We start from the raw sequence: 18339 nt of genomic DNA, 5'->3' as shown, positions 1-18339 counted from the left end.
TCCCAATCAACTCAACCTCTCCTCATATGTCCATCCCCTCATCCCCGGGATTAACCGAGTGAACCTTCTTTGTACTGACTCGAGAGCAAGTATGTCCTTTTTAAAGTATGGACACCAAAACTGTACGCAGTATTCCAGGTGCGGTCTCACAATACCTTGTACAACTGAAGCAATACCTCCCTATTTTTATATTCTATCCCCCTAGTAATGAAAGCCAACATTCCATTGGCCTTCTTAATCACTTGCTGCACCTGCATACTAACCTTTTGAGTTTTGTGCACCAGGACCCCCAGATCCCTTTGTACTTCAGTACTTTCCAGTTCCTTGCCATTAAGATAATAACTTGCTCTATGATTTTTCCTGCCAAAGTGCATAACCTCACACTTTCCAGTATTGTATTCCATCTGCCAAATCTCTGCCCACTTACGTAGCCTGTCGATGTCCCCTTGCAGGTTTTTTATGTCCTCCTCACTCACTACTTTCCCTCCCATCTTAGTATCATCTGCAAACTTTGATATGTTACACTCTGTCCCCTCCTCCAAATCGTTAATATAGATTGTAAAGTGTTGGGGACCCAGCACTGACCCCTGCGGAACACCACTAGTTACTGATTGCCAGTCTGAGAATGAACCATTTATCCCAACTCTCTGCCTTCTGTTAGATAGCCAATCCTCTATCCATGCCAGAATGTTACCCCCAATCCCGTGATTTTTTATCTTAAGCAATAATCTTTTGTCTGGCACCTTGTCAAATGCCTTTTGGAAGTCTAAATACACTACGTCCACTGGTTCCCCTTTATCCACCCTATACGTTACTTCCTCAAAGAACTCCAGCAAATTTGTCAAACATGACTTCCCCTTCATAAAACCATGCTGACTTTGTCCTATTAAATTATGATTATCCAAATGTCCTGTTACTGTCTCCTTAATAATGGACTCCAAAATTTTACCTACCACAGATGTTAGGCTAACCGGTCTATAGTTTCCAGCCTTCTGTCTACTGCCCTTTTTAAATAAGGGTGTTACATTAGCAGTTTTCCAGTCTGCCGGGACCTTTGCCGAGTCCAGGGAGTTTTGGAATATTATTACCAATGCATCCACAATCCCTACCGCCACTTCCCTCAAGACCCTAGGATGTAAGCCATCAGGTCCAGGTGATTTATCCGCCTTGAGTCCCATTATTTTACCGAGTACCACTTCCTTAGTGATTTTGATTGTGTTTAGCTCCTCCCCCCCTTTAGCCCCCTGTTTGTCCAGTGTTGGGATATTCTTAGTGTCTTCTACTGTAAAGACTGATGTGAAATATTCATTCAGTGTTTTTGCCATCTCCATGTTTCCCACCATTAATTTCCCGGTCTCATCCTCTAAGGGACCAACATTTACTTTAGCCACCCTTTTTCTTTTTGTATAACTATAAAAACTCTTACTATCTGTTTTTATATTTTTTGCTAATTTACTTTCATAATCTATCTTCCCTTTCTTAATCAATCTTTTTGTTATTTTATGCTGTCTTTTAAAGTTTTCCCAATCCTCTATCCTCCCACTAGATTTGGCTACCTTATATGCCCTTGTTTTTAGTCGAATACTATCCTTAATTTCTTTACTTAGCCACGGATGGCTGTCTTTTCTTTTACACCCTTTTCTTCTCAGTGGAATATATTTTTTTTGGAAGTTGTAAAATAACTCCTTAAATGTACACCACTGATCATGTATCGTCTTACCCTTTAATCTATTTTCCCAATCCACTCTACTCAGTTCCGCTCTCATACCTTCATAGTCTCCTTTATTCAAGCTTAGCATGCTTGTTTGAGATCCAACCTTCTCACCCTCTAATTGAATATGGAATTCAACCATGTTATGGTCACTCATTCCAAGGGGCTCCTTTACTAGGACATTTTTAATTAATCCTGTCTCGTTACACAGGACCAGATCTAAGGTTGCTTGCCCCCTGGTCGGTTCAGTTACATACTGCTCAAGAAACCCATCCCTAATACACTCAATGAACTCATCCTCAAGGCAGCCCTGCCCAATTTGATTTGTCCAATTAATATGATAGTTAAAATCCCCCATAATTATAGATGTTCCCTTATTACAAGCCTCAACTATTTCCTGATTGATACTCCGTCCAACAGAGTTGCCACTGTTCGGAGGCCTATAGACTACGCCCACTAGTGTTTTTTTCCCCTTATTATTCCTTACCTCCACCCAAACTGTTTCATTATCCTGATCTTTTGACCCAATATCATTTCTCTGTAATACAGTGATTCCTTCCTTTATTAACATAGCCACCCCACCTCCCCTTCCTTCCTGCCTGTCCTTCCTGATCGTTAAATAACCTGGCATTGTCACCCTGCAGCCATGTTTCTGTAATGGCCACAAGATCATACCCATATGTAGTTATTTGTGCCATTAACTCATCTATTTTGTTACGAATGCTACGTGCATTCAGATAGAGAATTTTCAAATATGTTTTGTGACACTTAGTTCCTGCTTTTGCCCTTTTTATTACTTTACCTTTTACTCCATACCTTCTGCCCCTTCCTGACACGCTCTGGTTTTTAATTTCCCCACTGCTACCTAAGTCTATGACCTTCTCTGTTGTCATTTTTATTATTTGCTCTCTAGGAACCTCCCCCCCACTAGTTAGTTTAAAGCCCTCTCTACAGCCCTAGTTATATGATCCGCCAAGACTCTGGTCCCAGCACTGGCCAAGTGAAGCCCGTCCCAACGGAACAGCTCCCTCCTGCCCCAGTACTGCAGCCAGTGTCCCAGGAAGCAAAACCCATTTCTCCCACACCAGTCTTTGAGCCACGCATTTAACTCTCTCATTTTATTTGTCCTAGCCAAATTCACTCGTGGCTCAGGTAATAATCCAGACCCTTGTGGTTCTGCTTTTTAATTTGGCCCCTAGCTGCTCAAACTCCCTCAGCAGAACCTCCTTCCTTGTCCTATCTATGTCGTTGGTACCAACATGGACCACGACAACTGGATCCTCCCCCTCCCACTCCAAGTTTCTCTCCAGTCCAGAGGAGATGTCCTTAACCCTGGCACCAGGCAGGCAACACAGCCTTCGGGACTCTCGCTATCGGCTGCAAAGAACTCTATCTATCCCCCTAACGATACTATCCCCTACCACTACAACATTTCTTTTAACTCCCCCCACTTGAATGGCCCCCTGCTCCACGGTGCTGTGGTCAGGTTGCTCATCCTCCCCGCAGTCCCTGTTCCCATCCTCACAGGGAGTAAGAGCCTCGAACCTGTTGGGCAAGTGCAAGGGCTGCGGCTCCTCCAACACTACCTCCTGGATCCCCGTACCTGCCTCACTTCTGGTCACGCCATCCTGACCCTGGCCACGGACTACGTCTGAATTAATTAATCTAATTGGTGTGAATACCTCGTGATACACAGAGTCCAGGTAACTCTCCCCCTCCCTGATGTGTCTCAGTGTTTGAAGCTCGGACTCCAGCTCTTCAACACGGAGCCGGAATTCCTTGAGCAGCCAACACTTACTGCAAATGTGATCACCGTGAGCATCAATGGTGTCCACCAGCTCCCACATATTGCAGCAGCAACACATCACCTGATCTCCCATTCTATGTGATTAATTAAATTTATTAATATTATTCTTAAATACCCTCTGCCCCGATTCTAGATGGTGAATATCACACCTTAGAAACTATAAACCAAAGAGATTTAAGCTTAAAAAGGGAGAAATACTTACCAACCAACCACTTACCCGCTTTCTGGTGACGTCACACTTGGATTACTTTTTACCTCTCTCCTTCCCTCCGAGTTCCCAGACTGGAGACTGGAGGGCCTTACCTGGTCTCTGGGACTTGTATAGCCCCGCTCTGCCGCTCGAGATTCCCGCCGACAGTCTGAGGCCTTACCTGGTCTCTGGGACTTTTATAGCCCCGCTCTGCCGCTCGAGATTCCCGCCGACAGTCTGAGGTCTTACCTGGTCTCTGGGACTTTTATAGCCCCGCTCTGCCGCTCAGGATTCCCGCCGATGCTGTGAGGCCTTACCTGGTCTCTGGGACTTTTATAGCCCCGCTGCTGCCGCTGAGTTCCCGCCGACTCACTGAGGTCTTACCTGGTCTCTGGGACTTTTATAGCCCCGCTCTGCCGCTCAGGATTCCCGCCGACGCTGTGAGGCCTTACCTGGTCTCTGGGACTTTTATAGCCCCGCTGCTGCCGCTGAGTTCCCGCCGACGCACTGAGGCCTTACCTGGTCTCTGGGACTTTTATAGCCCCGCTGCTGCCGCTGAGTTCCCGCCGACGCACTGAGGCCTTACCTGGTCTCTGGGACTTTTATAGCCCCGCTGCTGCCGCTGAATTCCCGCCGACGCTGTGAGGCCTTACCTGGTCTCTGGGACTTTTATAGCCCCGCTGCTGCCGCTGAATTCCCGCCGACGCACTGAGGCCTTACCTGGTCTCTGGGACTTTTATAGCCCCGCTGCTGCCGCTGAAACACCCGCCGACGCACTGAGGCCTTACCTGGTCTCTGGGACTTTTATTGCCCCGCTGCTGCCGCTGAAACACCCGCCGACGCACTGAGGCCTTACCTGGTCTCTGGGACTTTTATAGCCCCGCTGCTGCCGCTGAAACACCCGCCGACGCTGTGAGGCCTTACCTGGTCTCTGGGACTTTTATAGCCCCACTGCTGCCGCTGAATTCCCGCCGACGCTGTGAGGCCTTACCTGGTCTCTGGGACTTTTATTGCCCCGCTGCTGCCGCTGAATTCCCGCCGACACTGTGAGGCCTTACCTGGTCTCTGGGACTTTTATAGCCCCGCTGCTGCCGCTGAATTCCCGCCGACGCACTGAGGCCTTACCTGGTCTCTGGGACTTTTATAGCCCCGCTGCTGCCGCTGAATTCCCGCCGACGCACTGAGGCCTTACCTGGTCTCTGGGACTTTTATTGCCCCGCTGCTGCCGCTGAATTCCCGCCGACACTGTGAGGCCTTACCTGGTCTCTGGGACTTTTATAGCCCCACTGCTGCCGCTGAATTCCCGCCGACGCACTGAGGCCTTACCTGGTCTCTGGGACTTTTATTGCCCCGCTGCTGCCGCTGAATTCCCGCCGACGCACTGAGGCCTTACCTGGTCTCTGGGACTTTTATAGCCCCACTGCTGCCGCTGAATTCCCACCGACGCTGTGAGGCCTTACCTGGTCTCTGGGACTTTTATAGCCCCGCTGCTGCCGCTGAATTCCCGCCGACACTGTGAGGCCTTACCTGGTCTCTGGGACTTTTATAGCCCCACTGCTGCCGCTGAATTCCCGCCGACGCACTGAGGCCTTACCTGGTCTCTGGGACTTTTATAGCCCCACTGCTGCCGCTGAATTCCCGCCGACGCACTGAGGCCTTACCTGGTCTCTGGGACTTTTATAGCCCCGCTGCTGCCGCTGAATTCCCGCCGACACTGTGAGGCCTTACCTGGTCTCTGGGACTTTTATAGCCCCACTGCTGCCGCTGAATTCCCCCCGACGCACTGAGGCCTTACCTGGTCTCTGGGACTTTTATAGCCCCGCTGCTGCCGCTGAATTCCCGCCGACACTGTGAGGCCTTACCTGGTCACTGGGACTTTTATAGCCCCGCTGCTGCCGCTGAATTCCCGCCGACGCACTGAGGCCTTACCTGGTCTCTGGGACTTTTATAGCCCCGCTGCTGCCGCTGAATTCCCGCCGACGCACTGAGGCCTTACCTGGTCTCTGGGGCTTTTATAGCCCCACTGCTGCCGCTGAATTCCCGCCGACGCACTGAGGCCTTACCTGGTCTCTGGGACTTTTATAGCCCCGCTGCTGCCGCTGAGTTCCCGCCGACGCACTGAGGCCTTACCTGGTCTTTGGGACTTTTATAGCCCCACTCTGCCGCTGAGTTCCCGCCGACGCACTGAGGCCTTACCTGGTCTCTGGGACTTTTATAGCCCCACTGCTGCCGCTGAATTCCCGCCGACGCACTGAGGCCTTACCTGGTCTCTGGGGCCTTTTATAGCCCCGCTGCTGCCGCTGAATTCCCGCCGACGCTGTGAGGCCTTACCTGGTCTCTGGGACTTTTATAGCCCCGCTGCTGCCGCTGAATTCCCGCCGACACTGTGAGGCCTTACCTGGTCTCTGGGACTTTTATTGCCCCGCTGCTGCCGCTGAATTCCCGCCGACACTGTGAGGCCTTACCTGGTCTCTGGGACTTTTATAGCCTCGCTGCTGCCGCTGAATTCCCGCCGACGCACTGAGGCCTTACCTGGTCTCTGGGACTTTTATAGCCCCGCTGCTGCCGCTGAAACACCCGCCGACGCACTGAGGCCTTACCTGGTCTCTGGGACTTTTATAGCCCCGCTGCTGCCGCTGAATTCCCACCGACGCACTGAGGCCTTACCTGGTCTCTGGGACTTTTATAGCCCCGCTGCTGCCGCTGAATTCCCGCCGACGCACTGAGGCCTTACCTGGTCTCTGGGACTTTTATAGCCCCGCTGCTGCCGCTGAATTCCCGCCGACGCACTGAGGCCTTACCTGGTCTTTGGGACTTTTATAGCCCCGCTGCTGCCGCTGAATTCCCGCCGACGCACTGAGGCCTTACCTGGTCTCTGGAGCCTTTTATAGCCCCGCTGCTGCCGCTGAATTCCCGCCGACGCACTGAGGCCTTACCTGGTCTCTGGGACTTTTATAGCCCCGCTGCTGCCGCTCAGGATTCCCGCCGATGCTGTGAGGCCTTACCTGGTCTCTGGGACTTTTATAGCCCCGCTGCTGCCGCTGAATTCCCGCCGACGCTGTGAGGCCTTACCTGGTCTCTGGGACTTTTATAGCCCCACTGCTGCCGCTGAATTCCCACCGACGCACTGAGGCCTTACCTGGTCTCTGGGACTTTTATAGCCCCACTGCTGCCGCTGAATTCCCACCGACGCACTGAGGCCTTACCTGGTCTCTGGGACTTTTATAGCCCCACTGCTGCCGCTGAATTCCCGCCGACGCACTGAGGCCTTACCTGGTCTCTGGGACTTTTATAGCCCCGCTGCTGCCGCTGAATTCCCGCCGACGCACTGAGGCCTTACCTGGTCTCTGGGACTTTTATAGCCCCGCTGCTGCCGCTGAATTCCCGCCGACGCACTGAGGCCTTACCTGGTCTCTGGGACTTTTATAGCCCCACTGCTGCCGCTGAATTCCCGCCGACGCACTGAGGCCTTACCTGGTCTCTGGGACTTTTATAGCCCCACTGCTGCCGCTGAATTCCCACCGACGCACTGAGGCCTTACCTGGTCTCTGGGACTTTTATAGCCCCGCTGCTGCCGCTGAATTCCCACCGACGCACTGAGGCCTTACCTGGTCTCTGGGACTTTTATAGCCCCGCTGCTGCCGCTGAATTCCCGCCGACGCACTGAGGCCTTACCTGGTCTCTGGGACTTTTATAGCCCCGCTGCTGCCGCTGAATTCCCGCCGACGCACTGAGGCCTTACCTGGTCTCTGGGACTTTTATAGCCCCACTGCTGCCGCTGAATTCCCGCCGACGCACTGAGGCCTTACCTGGTCTCTGGGACTTTTATAGCCCCGCTGCTGCCGCTGAATTCCCGCCGACGCACTGAGGCCTTACCTGGTCTCTGGGACTTTTATTGCCCCGCTGCTGCCGCTGAATTCCCGCCGACGCACTGAGGCCTTACCTGGTCTCTGGGACTTTTATAGCCCCGCTGCTGCCGCTGAAATCCCACCGACGCTGTGAGGCCTTACCTGGTCTTTGGGACTTTTATAGCCCCGCTCTGCCGCTGAATTCCCGCCGACGCTGTGAGGCCTTACCTGGTCTCTGGGACTTTTATAGCCCCGCTGCTGCCGCTGAATTCCCGCCGACGCACTGAGGCCTTACCTGGTCTCTGGGACTTTTATAGCCCCGCTGCTGCCGCTGAATTCCCACCGACGCTGTGAGGCCTTACCTGGTCTCTGGGACTTTTATAGCCCCGCTGCTGCCGCTGAATTCCCGCCGACGCTGTGAGGCCTTACCTGGTCTCTGGGACTTTTATAGCCCCGCTGCTGCCGCTGAATTCCCGCCGATGCACTGAGGCCTTACCTGGTCTCTGGGACTTTTATAGCCCCGCTGCTGCCGCTGAATTCCCGCCGACGCTGTGAGGCCTTACCTGGTCTCTGGGACTTTTATAGCCCCGCTGCTGCCGCTGAAACACCCGCCGACGCACTGAGGCCTTACCTGGTCTCTGGGACTTTTATAGCCCCGCTGCTGCCGCTGAATTCCCGCCGACGCACTGAGGCCTTACCTGGTCTCTGGGACTTTTATAGCCCCACTGCTGCCGCTGAATTCCCGCCGACGCTGTGAGGCCTTACCTGGTCTCTGGGACTTTTATAGCCCCACTGCTGCCGCTGAATTCCCACCGACGCTGTGAGGCCTTACCTGGTCTCTGGGACTTTTATAGCCTCGCTGCTGCCGCTGAATTCCCCCCGACGCTGTGAGGCCTTACCTGGTCTCTGGGACTTTTATAGCCCCGCTGCTGCCGCTGAATTCCCACCGACGCACTGAGGCCTTACCTGGTCTCTGGGACTTTTATAGCCTCGCTGCTGCCGCTGAATTCCCCCCGACGCTGTGAGGCCTTACCTGGTCTCTGGGACTTTTATAGCCCCACTGCTGCCGCTGAATTCCCGCCGACGCTGTGAGGCCTTGCCTGGTCTCTGGGACTTTTATAGCCCCGCTGCTGCCGCTGAATTCCCGCCGCCGCACTGAGGCCTTACCTGGTCTCTGGGACCTTTATAGCCCCGCTGCTGCCGCTGAATTCCCGCCGACGCACTGAGGCCTTACCTGGTCTCTGGGACTTTTATTGCCCCGCTGCTGCCGCTGAAACACCCGCCGACGCACTGAGGCCTTACCTGGTCTCTGGGACTTTTATAGCCCCGCTGCTGCCGCTGAATTCCCGCCGACGCTGTGAGGCCTTACCTGGTCTTTGGGACTTTTATAGCCCCGCTGCTGCCGCTAGTGGTTATTGGTTAGGATTGGGGTTAGTGGTTGGGGGTAGTCGATAGGATATTTGGCTTAGGAAATAGTGATTAAGGTTAGAAACCACTATTGACAACGCAGGTGTCACTGGACGCGTCCTTTCTCATTCATGTTTTTTAACCTCACGCAGACGAGTCACAAAACAGCCTCATGAATTGTTCATTCAGGGAACCTTCTTTCTGGCCTGAGCCTGATTTCCTCCCTTCTTTCACATCTCGACATTTCCCAAAGATAAAGACATCCGGGACATTAGACTTTGGGATTTGGGGACAAGAACAGGCGGATCCAGGTGTTTCTCTGGTTACACCCAATTGTCGGCCTGCCTGAAAAGGGCTTCTGACAACAACCTGTCACCAGGCCCCACCAGTCGCCAACTGATTCCACCGTCATATCTTCATGCATTACCCGCCTTTCACCCTCACTACAGCTGGTTTCACCACCATGGCCATTCCCCATACTGAGGCTCTCTGATTCCCATTTGGTGTCTCAGTGTAAGTGGTCCCTGGACTTGGTGTCTCAGAGTAAATGGTCCCTGGATTTGGTGTCTCAGTGTAAGTGGTCCCTGGACTTGGTGTCTCAGAGTAAATGGTCCCTGGACTTGGTGTCTCAGAGTAAATGGCCCCTGGATTTGGTGTCTCAGAGTAAATGGTCCCTGGATTTGGTGTCTCAGAGTAAATGGTCCCTGGATTTTGTGTCTCAATGTAAGTGGTCCCTGGATTTATTTACCCCTGTCCTAATACTTGTCTCAGTGTCAAACTTTGTTTACTAATACTCCTGTGACGTGTCTCAGGACTTTTTATTACAAGTGAACAAGTTGCTGTGAAGTGACGTTGGTTGAACAAGTGACCAGGTAAAAGGAATTTCCAGAGAGTTGTAGAGCTGGAGGAGGTGACAGAGATAGGGAGGGGCAAGGCCATGGAGGGATTTGAAAACAAGAATCAGAATTTAAAAATCGAGGATGTAGTAAAACATCCGAAGGCGCTTCACAGGAGCGATATCAAACAAAATTTAACACTGAGCCACATAAGGAGATATTATGGTAGATGACAAAAAGCTTGGTCAAAGAGGTAGGTTTTGATGTGCCTCAATAATTCTGAGACTCGAAGTTAGCAGAACAAAAACAAGGCTTTTATTAACTTAGAAAGTAACACGTAAGAGAGAGAGATGTCTTCCTTCTGGAGACTGAGGCCAGACTGAAGCTAGCTTACAAACGGGGCCAGGTATGGGCGGAGCCCTACACACAGCACATTCCAGTATACAATACAGCACATTCCAGTACACAATACAATGAGGTCTGGGGGAAGGGAAATGACACTGAAACCGATCTCAGTCACAGGCAGTGGTGAATGGAATATTTCATCACATTCACCCCTTCTATAGATTTAGTCTGTTCGGGGGTTTGATAGTCCTCTGCGACCGACGTGGCTGTTGCGGTGCCGCGGGTGTCGGCTGGGTGTCCCCGGTAGCCTCCTGGGTCTCTGCCGGGGGTGCCGCCAGGGTTGTTGGAGGGGTAGTTGGTGGGGGTGCCGTTGGTCGGTGTTCTTCCGGGGGTGATGAAAGAGTAGTGGGTGGGTAAGAGTTGCTGTGATTGTCGTTGCCGCTATTGCCGTGGTTGTTGTCGATGCCGGCTGGGGCGACGTCTTTTATGGACACGGTGTCCTCCCTTCCGTCGGCGTGCCGGACATATGCGTATTGGGGGTTGGCGTGGAGTAGGTGTACTGGCTCCACGAGAGGGTCCGTCTTGTGGCCCCTCACATGCCTTCGCACGAGTACCGGACCTGGGGTGGAGAGCCATGACGGCATGGATACGCCTGAGGTGGATTTCCGGGGAAAGACAAACATTCGTTCATGAGGCGTGGTATTAGTGGCCGTACACAATAGCGACCGTATCGAATGGAGCACATCCGAGAGGACTTCCTGCCAGCGGGAGATAGGGAGGCCCTTGGTCCTTAGAGCTAGAGTGACTGCTTTCCATACTGTCCCGTTCTCTCGCTCCACTTGGCCGTTACCCCGGGGGTTGTAGCTGGTGGTACGGCTGGTGGCGATCCCCTTGGACAGCATGTACTGGCGTAGCTCTTCACTCATGAAGGACGCCCCCCTATCCGTATGGATGTAGCTCGGCATACCGAACAGGCAGAACAGGCTGTTGAGGCATTTAATGACCGTGGCGCTGGTCATGTCTGGGCAGGGGAAGGCGAATGGGAACCGGGAGTATTCGTCCACAATGTTCAGGAAGTAAACATTGCGGTCGACGGACGGGAGGGGGCCCTTGAAATCTAAGCTGAGCCGCTCAAAGGGCCGTGTAGCTTTGATTAAGTGGGCTCTATCTGGGCGGTAGAACCGAGGCTTGCACTCAGCGCAAGTGCGGCAGTTCCTGGTCAGGGACCGAACTTCCTCAATCGAGTAGGGTAAGTTACGGGACTTTATGAAGTGGAACAGCCGCGTGACCCCTGGGTGGCAGAGGTCATTGTGGAGGGTCTGTAGCCGATCCCCGGTGGCGCTGGCACACATCCCTCATGAGAGGGCATCAGGGGTTTCGTTAAGGGCCCCTGGCCGGTAAATGATGTCGTACTCGAAGGTGGAGAGCTCGATCCGCCACCTAAGAATCTTATCATTTTTAATCTTCCCCCTCTGTTTATTATTGAACATAAACGCTACCGACCGCTGGTCGGTAAGTAGGGTGAAGCGTTTGCCGGCTAGGTAGTGGCGCCAGTGGCGCACTGCCTCCACGATGGCTTGGGCCTCCTTTTCCACGGAGGAGTGCCTGATCTCGGGCCCTTGGAGGGTCCTCGAGAAGAAAGCTACGGGCCGCCCCGCCTGGTTGAGGGTGGCCGCCAAGGCGAAGTCAGACGCATCACGATATAAACGGGTTGGTCAGATGGGCGGAAAAGTGGCAAATGGAATTTAACCCTGAAAAGTGCGAGGTGATGCATTTTGGACGGACAAATAAGGCAAGGGAATACACAATGAGTGGTAGGACCCTAGGAAGTACAGAGGGTCAGAGGGACCTTGGTGTACATGTACATAGATCTCTGAAGGCAGCGGAACAGGTAGATAAGGTGGTTAAAAAGGCATATGGGATACTTGCCTTCATTAGGCGAGGCATAGAATATAAGAGCAGGGAGGTTATGATGGAGCTGTACAAAACGCTGGTGAGGCCACAGCTGGAGTACTGTGTGCAGTTCTGGTCGCCTCACTATAGGAAGGATGTGATTGCTTTGGAGAGGGTGCAGAGAAGATTCACCAGGATGTTACCTGGGATGGAGCGCCTCAGCTATGAAGAAAGACTAAACAGGCTGGGGTTGTTTTCCTTGGAGCAAAGAAGGCTGAGGGGGGACCTGATTGAGGTGTACAAAATGATGAGGGGCATAGATAGGGTAGATAAAGAGGAACTTTTCCCCTTAGTAGGGGGGTCAATAACAAGGGGGCATAGATTCAGGGTAAGGGGCAGGAGATTTAGAGGGGATTTGAGGAGGAACTTTTTCACCCAGAGGGTGGTTGGAATCTGGAACTCACTGCCTGAAAGGGTGGTAGAGGCAGGAACCCTCACAACATTCAAGAAGCATTTGGATGAGCACTTGAAATGCCATTGCATACAAGGCTATGGACCAAATGCTGGAAAATGGGATTAGACAGGACAGGGGTGGATGGGCGGCGCGGACACGATGGGCCGAAGGGCCTCTTTCTGTGCTGTAAAACTCTATGACTCTATGACTCTATGACTTTCCACTTGAAATGGAGTGTTCTCGTCCACTGCCTGTAGCGTGGCCCGCTCAATATCCTGCTTAATGCTTTTGAAGGCGGCGTGGGCCTCAGCAGAGAGCGGGAAAGAGGATGCTTTCAAGAGGGGGCGGGCTTTGTCGGAGTAGTTGGGGACCCATTGGGAATAATAAGAAAATAACCCCAGGCACCTTTTCAGGGCTTTGGGAGTGTTGGGCAGGGGCAGCTCCCGTAGGGGGCGCAATCGGTCGGGGTCTGGCCCGATTTCCCCATTCTCCACCACACTGCCTAGTATGCAGAGGCGCGTGGTGTTGTAAACGCACTTGTCCTCGTTGTAGGTGAGGTTGAGTTTTTGTACGGTTTTCAGGAACCTCTCGAGGTTCGAGTCGTGATCCTGCTAGTTGTGACCGCAGATGGTGACGTTGTCGAGGTAGGGGAAGGTTGCCTGCAAGTGGTGGTCATCGACCATGCGGTCCATCTCCCTCTGGAAGACCGAGACCCCATTCGTCACCCCAAAGGGGACTCTGAGGAATTGGTAGAGGCGTCCGTTCGCCTCGAAGGCGGTGTACGGGCGGTCGTCTGGTCTGATAGGGAGCTGGTGGTACGCTGACTTGAGGTCGATGGTGGAGAACACCCGGTATTGGGCGATTTGGTTCACCATTTCTGATATGCGGGGTAGCGGGTAGGCGTCTAGTAGGGTGTGCCTGTTGATCGTTTGACTATAGTCGATCACCATCCGTTTCTTCTCGCTACCCCTTACCACTACCACTTGGGCGCGCCACGGGCTGTTGCTGCGTTCAATAATGCACTCTTTCAGGAGCCTGTCTACCTCGGTCGCGATAAACCACCTGTCCTCCCAGCTGTACCTCCTGCTTTTGGTCGCTATTGGCCGGCAGTTAGGGGTAAGGTTCGCAAATAGCGAAGGCGGCTTTACCTTCAGGGTAGCCAGACCGCACACTGTGAGGGGCGGCTGGGACCCACCGTACTTGAGCGTGATGCTTTGGTGGTTGCACTGGAAATCCAGGCCCAAGATCACGCTCGCACATTGGTTCTTCATGATTAATACTTTAAAATTATCATATACAGTTCCGTTAACGCACAATTGTACCGTGCAGTAACCCAGAATGGTCGATGTCTGGGTTTTATCAGCCATAGAGATGGTACCCTGAGTAGGGACCACCTTTAGGGAGAGTTGTTGTGCCAGTTCTGGGTGGATAAAGCTCTCCGTGCTTCCACTGTCAATTAAGCATTTAACCCGGCACCCGTTTACCTCGATATCCACCATTGATCTGGATAGCGGGTGCGGCCTGGTCTGGTCCACTGTGACCGATGCCACTGTAGGGCCCTGATCGATACAAGATGGTGTCCACGCTGTCTGCTCACAAGATGGCGGACCCCACGAGGTCGGGCAAGATGGCGTCCAAGATGGCTGCTCCCACGGCGCACACGCGGCGGTGGCGGGTTTTCCGGCGGTTGGTTTTCCGGCGGGGTTCCCTCTGCACACCTTCCCGAAGTGCCCCTTCTTACCGCACTTAAAGCAGGTGGTGCCTTTCGCCGGGCACAGGTTTCTGGTGTGCTTTGGCTGCCCGCAGAAGTAGCAGTTGGGTCCCTGACGCGTCGCGGCTGTCGTAGGGCTTCTGGGGGGAGAGCAGGGCCCCGCCGGTGTCGGGCTGTCGGGCGGGGAAGATGCCTTCCAAGATGGCGGCGCCCTCGGTGCACACGTGGCGGCATGGACGGCGCGGGCTGAAGAGTAGGCATCCGAGTTTCTCTGGGCCACATCCAGGGATCGCGCGGTGTCCGCAGCCTGTTTCAGGTCCAACCCCGTTTTTTCCAGCAGTCTTTGCCGGATGTAAGTGGAGCTGAGGCCTGTGATGAAGGCATCGCGAACAAGCTCGTCAGTGTACACTGCGGTTTTTACATCTCGGCACTTGCAGTCTTTGCCAAGCATTTTCAGGGTGCTTAGGAACTCCTCCACCGATTCCCCAGGTCGCTGTGCGCGGGTAGCGAGCAGGTGCCTAGCATACACCTCATTCGTAGGCTGCTGGTAATGCGCCTTTAAGATGTCGCAGGCGGCCAGGTAGGTCTCGGCGTCTTGGATGAGGGGGTAAACCCGGTGGCTTACCCAATTCCGCAGAATTCCGAGTCTCATCCTCGCAGCGTCCGTAGCGTCTTTGACGGCTGCGGAATTGTCCAGGAAGAATTCCATACACTCAAACCCGTGTCCGAAGCGTGCTGATGCGTCCGGAGCATGTTGATCCAAATCCAAACATTCGGGTTTCAGGAGTTGATCCATAGTGTTGAAAAATAAGTTAATAAAATTGATGTGCCTCAATAATTCCGAGACTCGAAGTTAGCAGAACAAAAACAAGGCTTTTATTAACTTAGAAAGTAACACGTAAGAGAAAGAGATGTCTTCCTTCTGGAGACTGAGGCCAGACTGAAGCTAGCTTACAAACGGGGCCAGGTATGGGCGGAGCCCTACACACAGCACATTCCAGCACATTCCAGTATACAATACAGCACATTCCAGTACACAATACAATGAGGTCTGGGGGAAGGGAAATGACACTGAAACCGATCTCAGTCACAGGCAGTGGTGAATGGAATATTTCATCACAGGTTTTAAGGAGCATCTTAAAGGAGGAGAGGTGGAGAGGTTTAGGGAGGGAGTTCCAGAGCTCAGGGCCTTGGCAGCTGATGGTACAGTCGCCAATGGTGGAGTGAATCAGGGGTATTCAAGAGGCCAGAATCGGAGGTGCGTAGATATCTCGGAGGGTTTTAGGGCTGGAGGAGATTACAGAGATGGGGAACAGCAAGGCCATGGAGGGTTTGGAAAATAAGGATGAGAATTTTAAGCTTGACGTGTTGCCAGACCAGAAGCCAATGTAGGTCAGCAAGCACAGGGCTGATGGGTGAACAGGACTTGTTGCGAGTTAAGATATGGGCAGAAGAGATTCGGATGAGCTGAAGTTTATGGAGGGTGGAAGATGGGCAGGAGAGCCTTCGAATAGTCGAGTCTGCAGGTAACAGAGGCATGGATGAGGGTTTCAGCAGCAGATGGGGAAGCAGGGATGGAGATGGGTGATGTTTGGTATGAAGAATGAGGAGAAGCAATATAAACTAAATGATACAATTTTAACGGGGGTGCAGGAACAGAGAGACCTGGGAGTGTCTGCACACAAATCTTTGCAGGTGGGAGGACAAGTTGAGAAGGCTGATAAGGATCCTAAGCTTTATAAATAGAGGCATTGAGTACAAAAGCAAGGAAGTTAGGCTAAAACTTTCTGAAACACCGGTTAGGCCTCAGTTGGAGTATTTTGTTCCATTCTGGGCACCACACTTTAGCAATGATGTCAAGACCTCAGAGAGGATGCAGTAGAGATTTACAGGAATGGTACCAGGGATGAGGGACTTCAGTTATGTGGAGAGACTGGAGAAGCTGGGGTTGTTCTCCTTAGAGCAGAGAAGGTTGAGAGGAGATTTGGTAGAGGTGTTCAAAATCATGAAGGGTTTTGATGGAGTAAATAAGGAGAAAGTGTTTCCGGTGGTTAAAGGGTCGGTTTCCAGGGGAGACAGATTTAATGTGATTGGTCAAACGAAGCAGAGGCGACAGGAGGAGAATTGTTTTTAAGCAGCGAGTTGTTGTGATCTGGAATGCGCTGCCTGAAAGGATGAACATGATTCAGTCCCGGATCTGATTAACAGCAGCAACAACAGCAGAATCCAACCCCATCAGTCACTTGTGAACTCGCTGGTGTTTCAGCAGGGTGGATGACTGAGTAAATCCCTTCCCACAGACGAAGCAGGTGAACGGCCTCTCCCCAGTGTGAACTGGCTGGTGTTTCAGCAGGGTGGATGACTGAGTGAATCCCTTCCAACAGACGGAGCAGGTGAACGGCCTCTCCCCAGTGTGACTGCATTGATGAGATTCCAGCTCAGACGGATAATTGAATCCCTTCCCACAGTCTCCACATTTTTGTGGTTTCGCCGAGCTGCGGGTGTCCTTGTGTCTCTCCAGGTTGGACGATCAGTTGAAGCCTCATCCACAGACAGAACACGTGGACGGTTTCTCCCCGCTGTGAATGGTGCGGTGTTTTTTCAGGCTGTGTAACTGGTTAAAGCTCCTTCCACAGTCAGTGCACTGGAACACTCTCACTCGGGTGTGTGTGTCTCGATGCTTTTCCGGTCACACTGATCATAGAATCATAGAAAGTTACAGCACGGAAGGAGGCCATTTCAGTCCATCGTGTCCGCGCCGGCCAACAAAGAGCTTCCGACCAATAGGGAGCGAGCAGGGCGGGGCTGGAGGAGCGAGCCGGCGGCGGGTCCTCCAACCAATCGGGGAGCTCGAGGGGTGGGACTTGCGCTGACTGATTGTCTGATCCGCAGGGCAGCGAGTTTCTCCAGTCCCTTGTTCAGGGCCCGGGGCCAGGGGAGGCCACAGACAGAACAGACAAACATTTCTCCTTCCACATTCAAAGGCCGATGATATTCGGGTCCTGATGAATGGAGTGGCTCTGTCAGATCTTGATGTGATGCTTGGTTTGAGTTTGCGGTGTGTAAATGCTGCCCTTCTCACAGCCTGTAAAAGGAGTTTACAGAAGCCATCACTGAGAGTCCAGGACAGAAATTGACAAGATTCTCTCCTCCTGGTTCCTGCCCAAGGGGGCCGCACATGCTCAGCTCACACTGCCTGGGCGATTGACAGGAGCTCCGGACCAATAGGAAGAGCGGGGTGGGGCTGGAGGACCGAGCTGGCGGTGGATCCTCCAACCAATCGGAGTGTGTGAGAGGCGGGGCTTGAACCACCCAGTGGGCGGGGCTCAGCCCGGAGCTCCCTCATTGGCTGAATCTCTGCATCATTTTCAAACCTGATTTCTCTCAAACTCCAGGAGAAAACTGGTCCTTTCTGTTGTGGCTTTAAACAGATGAAACCCTGTGGGGTGGAGCAAACATTGCAACATTTGGTAGTGAAATGGATTCATTCAGGACAGACAGCAGGGATTATTTCAGGAAATAACACCGTGTAGTGAGAAAGGAAATGCAGTGGATGTTGTGTAGATGGATTGTCCAAAGGTGTTTGATAAGGTGCCGGACAGGAGGCTTGTTGATCAAATTAAGGCTCACGGTGTTAAAGGGAGTGGGGCAGCGTGGATAGGAAGTTGGGTAAAGGGCAGAAAACAGAGAGAAGTGGTTAATGGAACATAAGAACATGAGAAACAGGAGCAGGAGGAGGCCATTTGGCCCCTTGAGCCTGCCCCGCCATTCAATGAGATCATGGCTGATCTGATCTTGGCCTCAACTTCACTTTCCCGCCTGGTCCCCATTAACCCTTGATTCGCCTGTTTTTCAAATATCTGTCTATCTCTGCCTTAAATATATTCAATGACTCCGCCTCCACAGCTCTCTGGGGCAGAGAACTCCACAGATTAATGACCCTCTAAGAGAAGAAATTCCTCCTCATCTCAGTTTTAAATGGGCGACCCCTTATTCTGAAACTATGCCCCCTAGTTCTAGACACCCCCACAAGGGGAAACATCCTCTCAGCATCCACTCTGTCAATCCCCCTCAGAATCTTATATGTTTCAATAAGATCACCTCTCATTCTTCTAAACTCCAGTGAGTATAGGCCCA

General features: G+C 52.6%; 1 protein-coding gene across 14 annotated transcripts in view; it reads right to left on the bottom strand.

Moving 5' to 3' along the window:
• The window catches only part of LOC147118975 (uncharacterized), a 305332-nt gene that overhangs the window by 48412 nt on the left and 238581 nt on the right, over positions 1-18339 (bottom strand). Inside the window, exon 3 of one of the 14 annotated variants that reach the window (XM_085984696.1) lies at positions 16538-16619. The exons of the other annotated variants lie outside the window; for them this stretch is intronic. Within the exon in view, the coding sequence (XP_085840822.1) occupies positions 16538-16619 (82 nt within the window). The remainder of the gene's footprint in view (positions 1-16537; positions 16620-18339) is intronic. 14 annotated transcript variants of the gene reach the window in all.

This window comes from Somniosus microcephalus, chromosome 4 (genome assembly GCF_052327205.1).
Source record: "Somniosus microcephalus isolate GS21.2 chromosome 4, FLI_Smic_1.0, whole genome shotgun sequence".
Lineage (NCBI taxonomy): Eukaryota > Metazoa > Chordata > Chondrichthyes > Squaliformes > Somniosidae > Somniosus > Somniosus microcephalus.
This window is presented reverse-complemented; position numbering and strand designations above follow the sequence as displayed.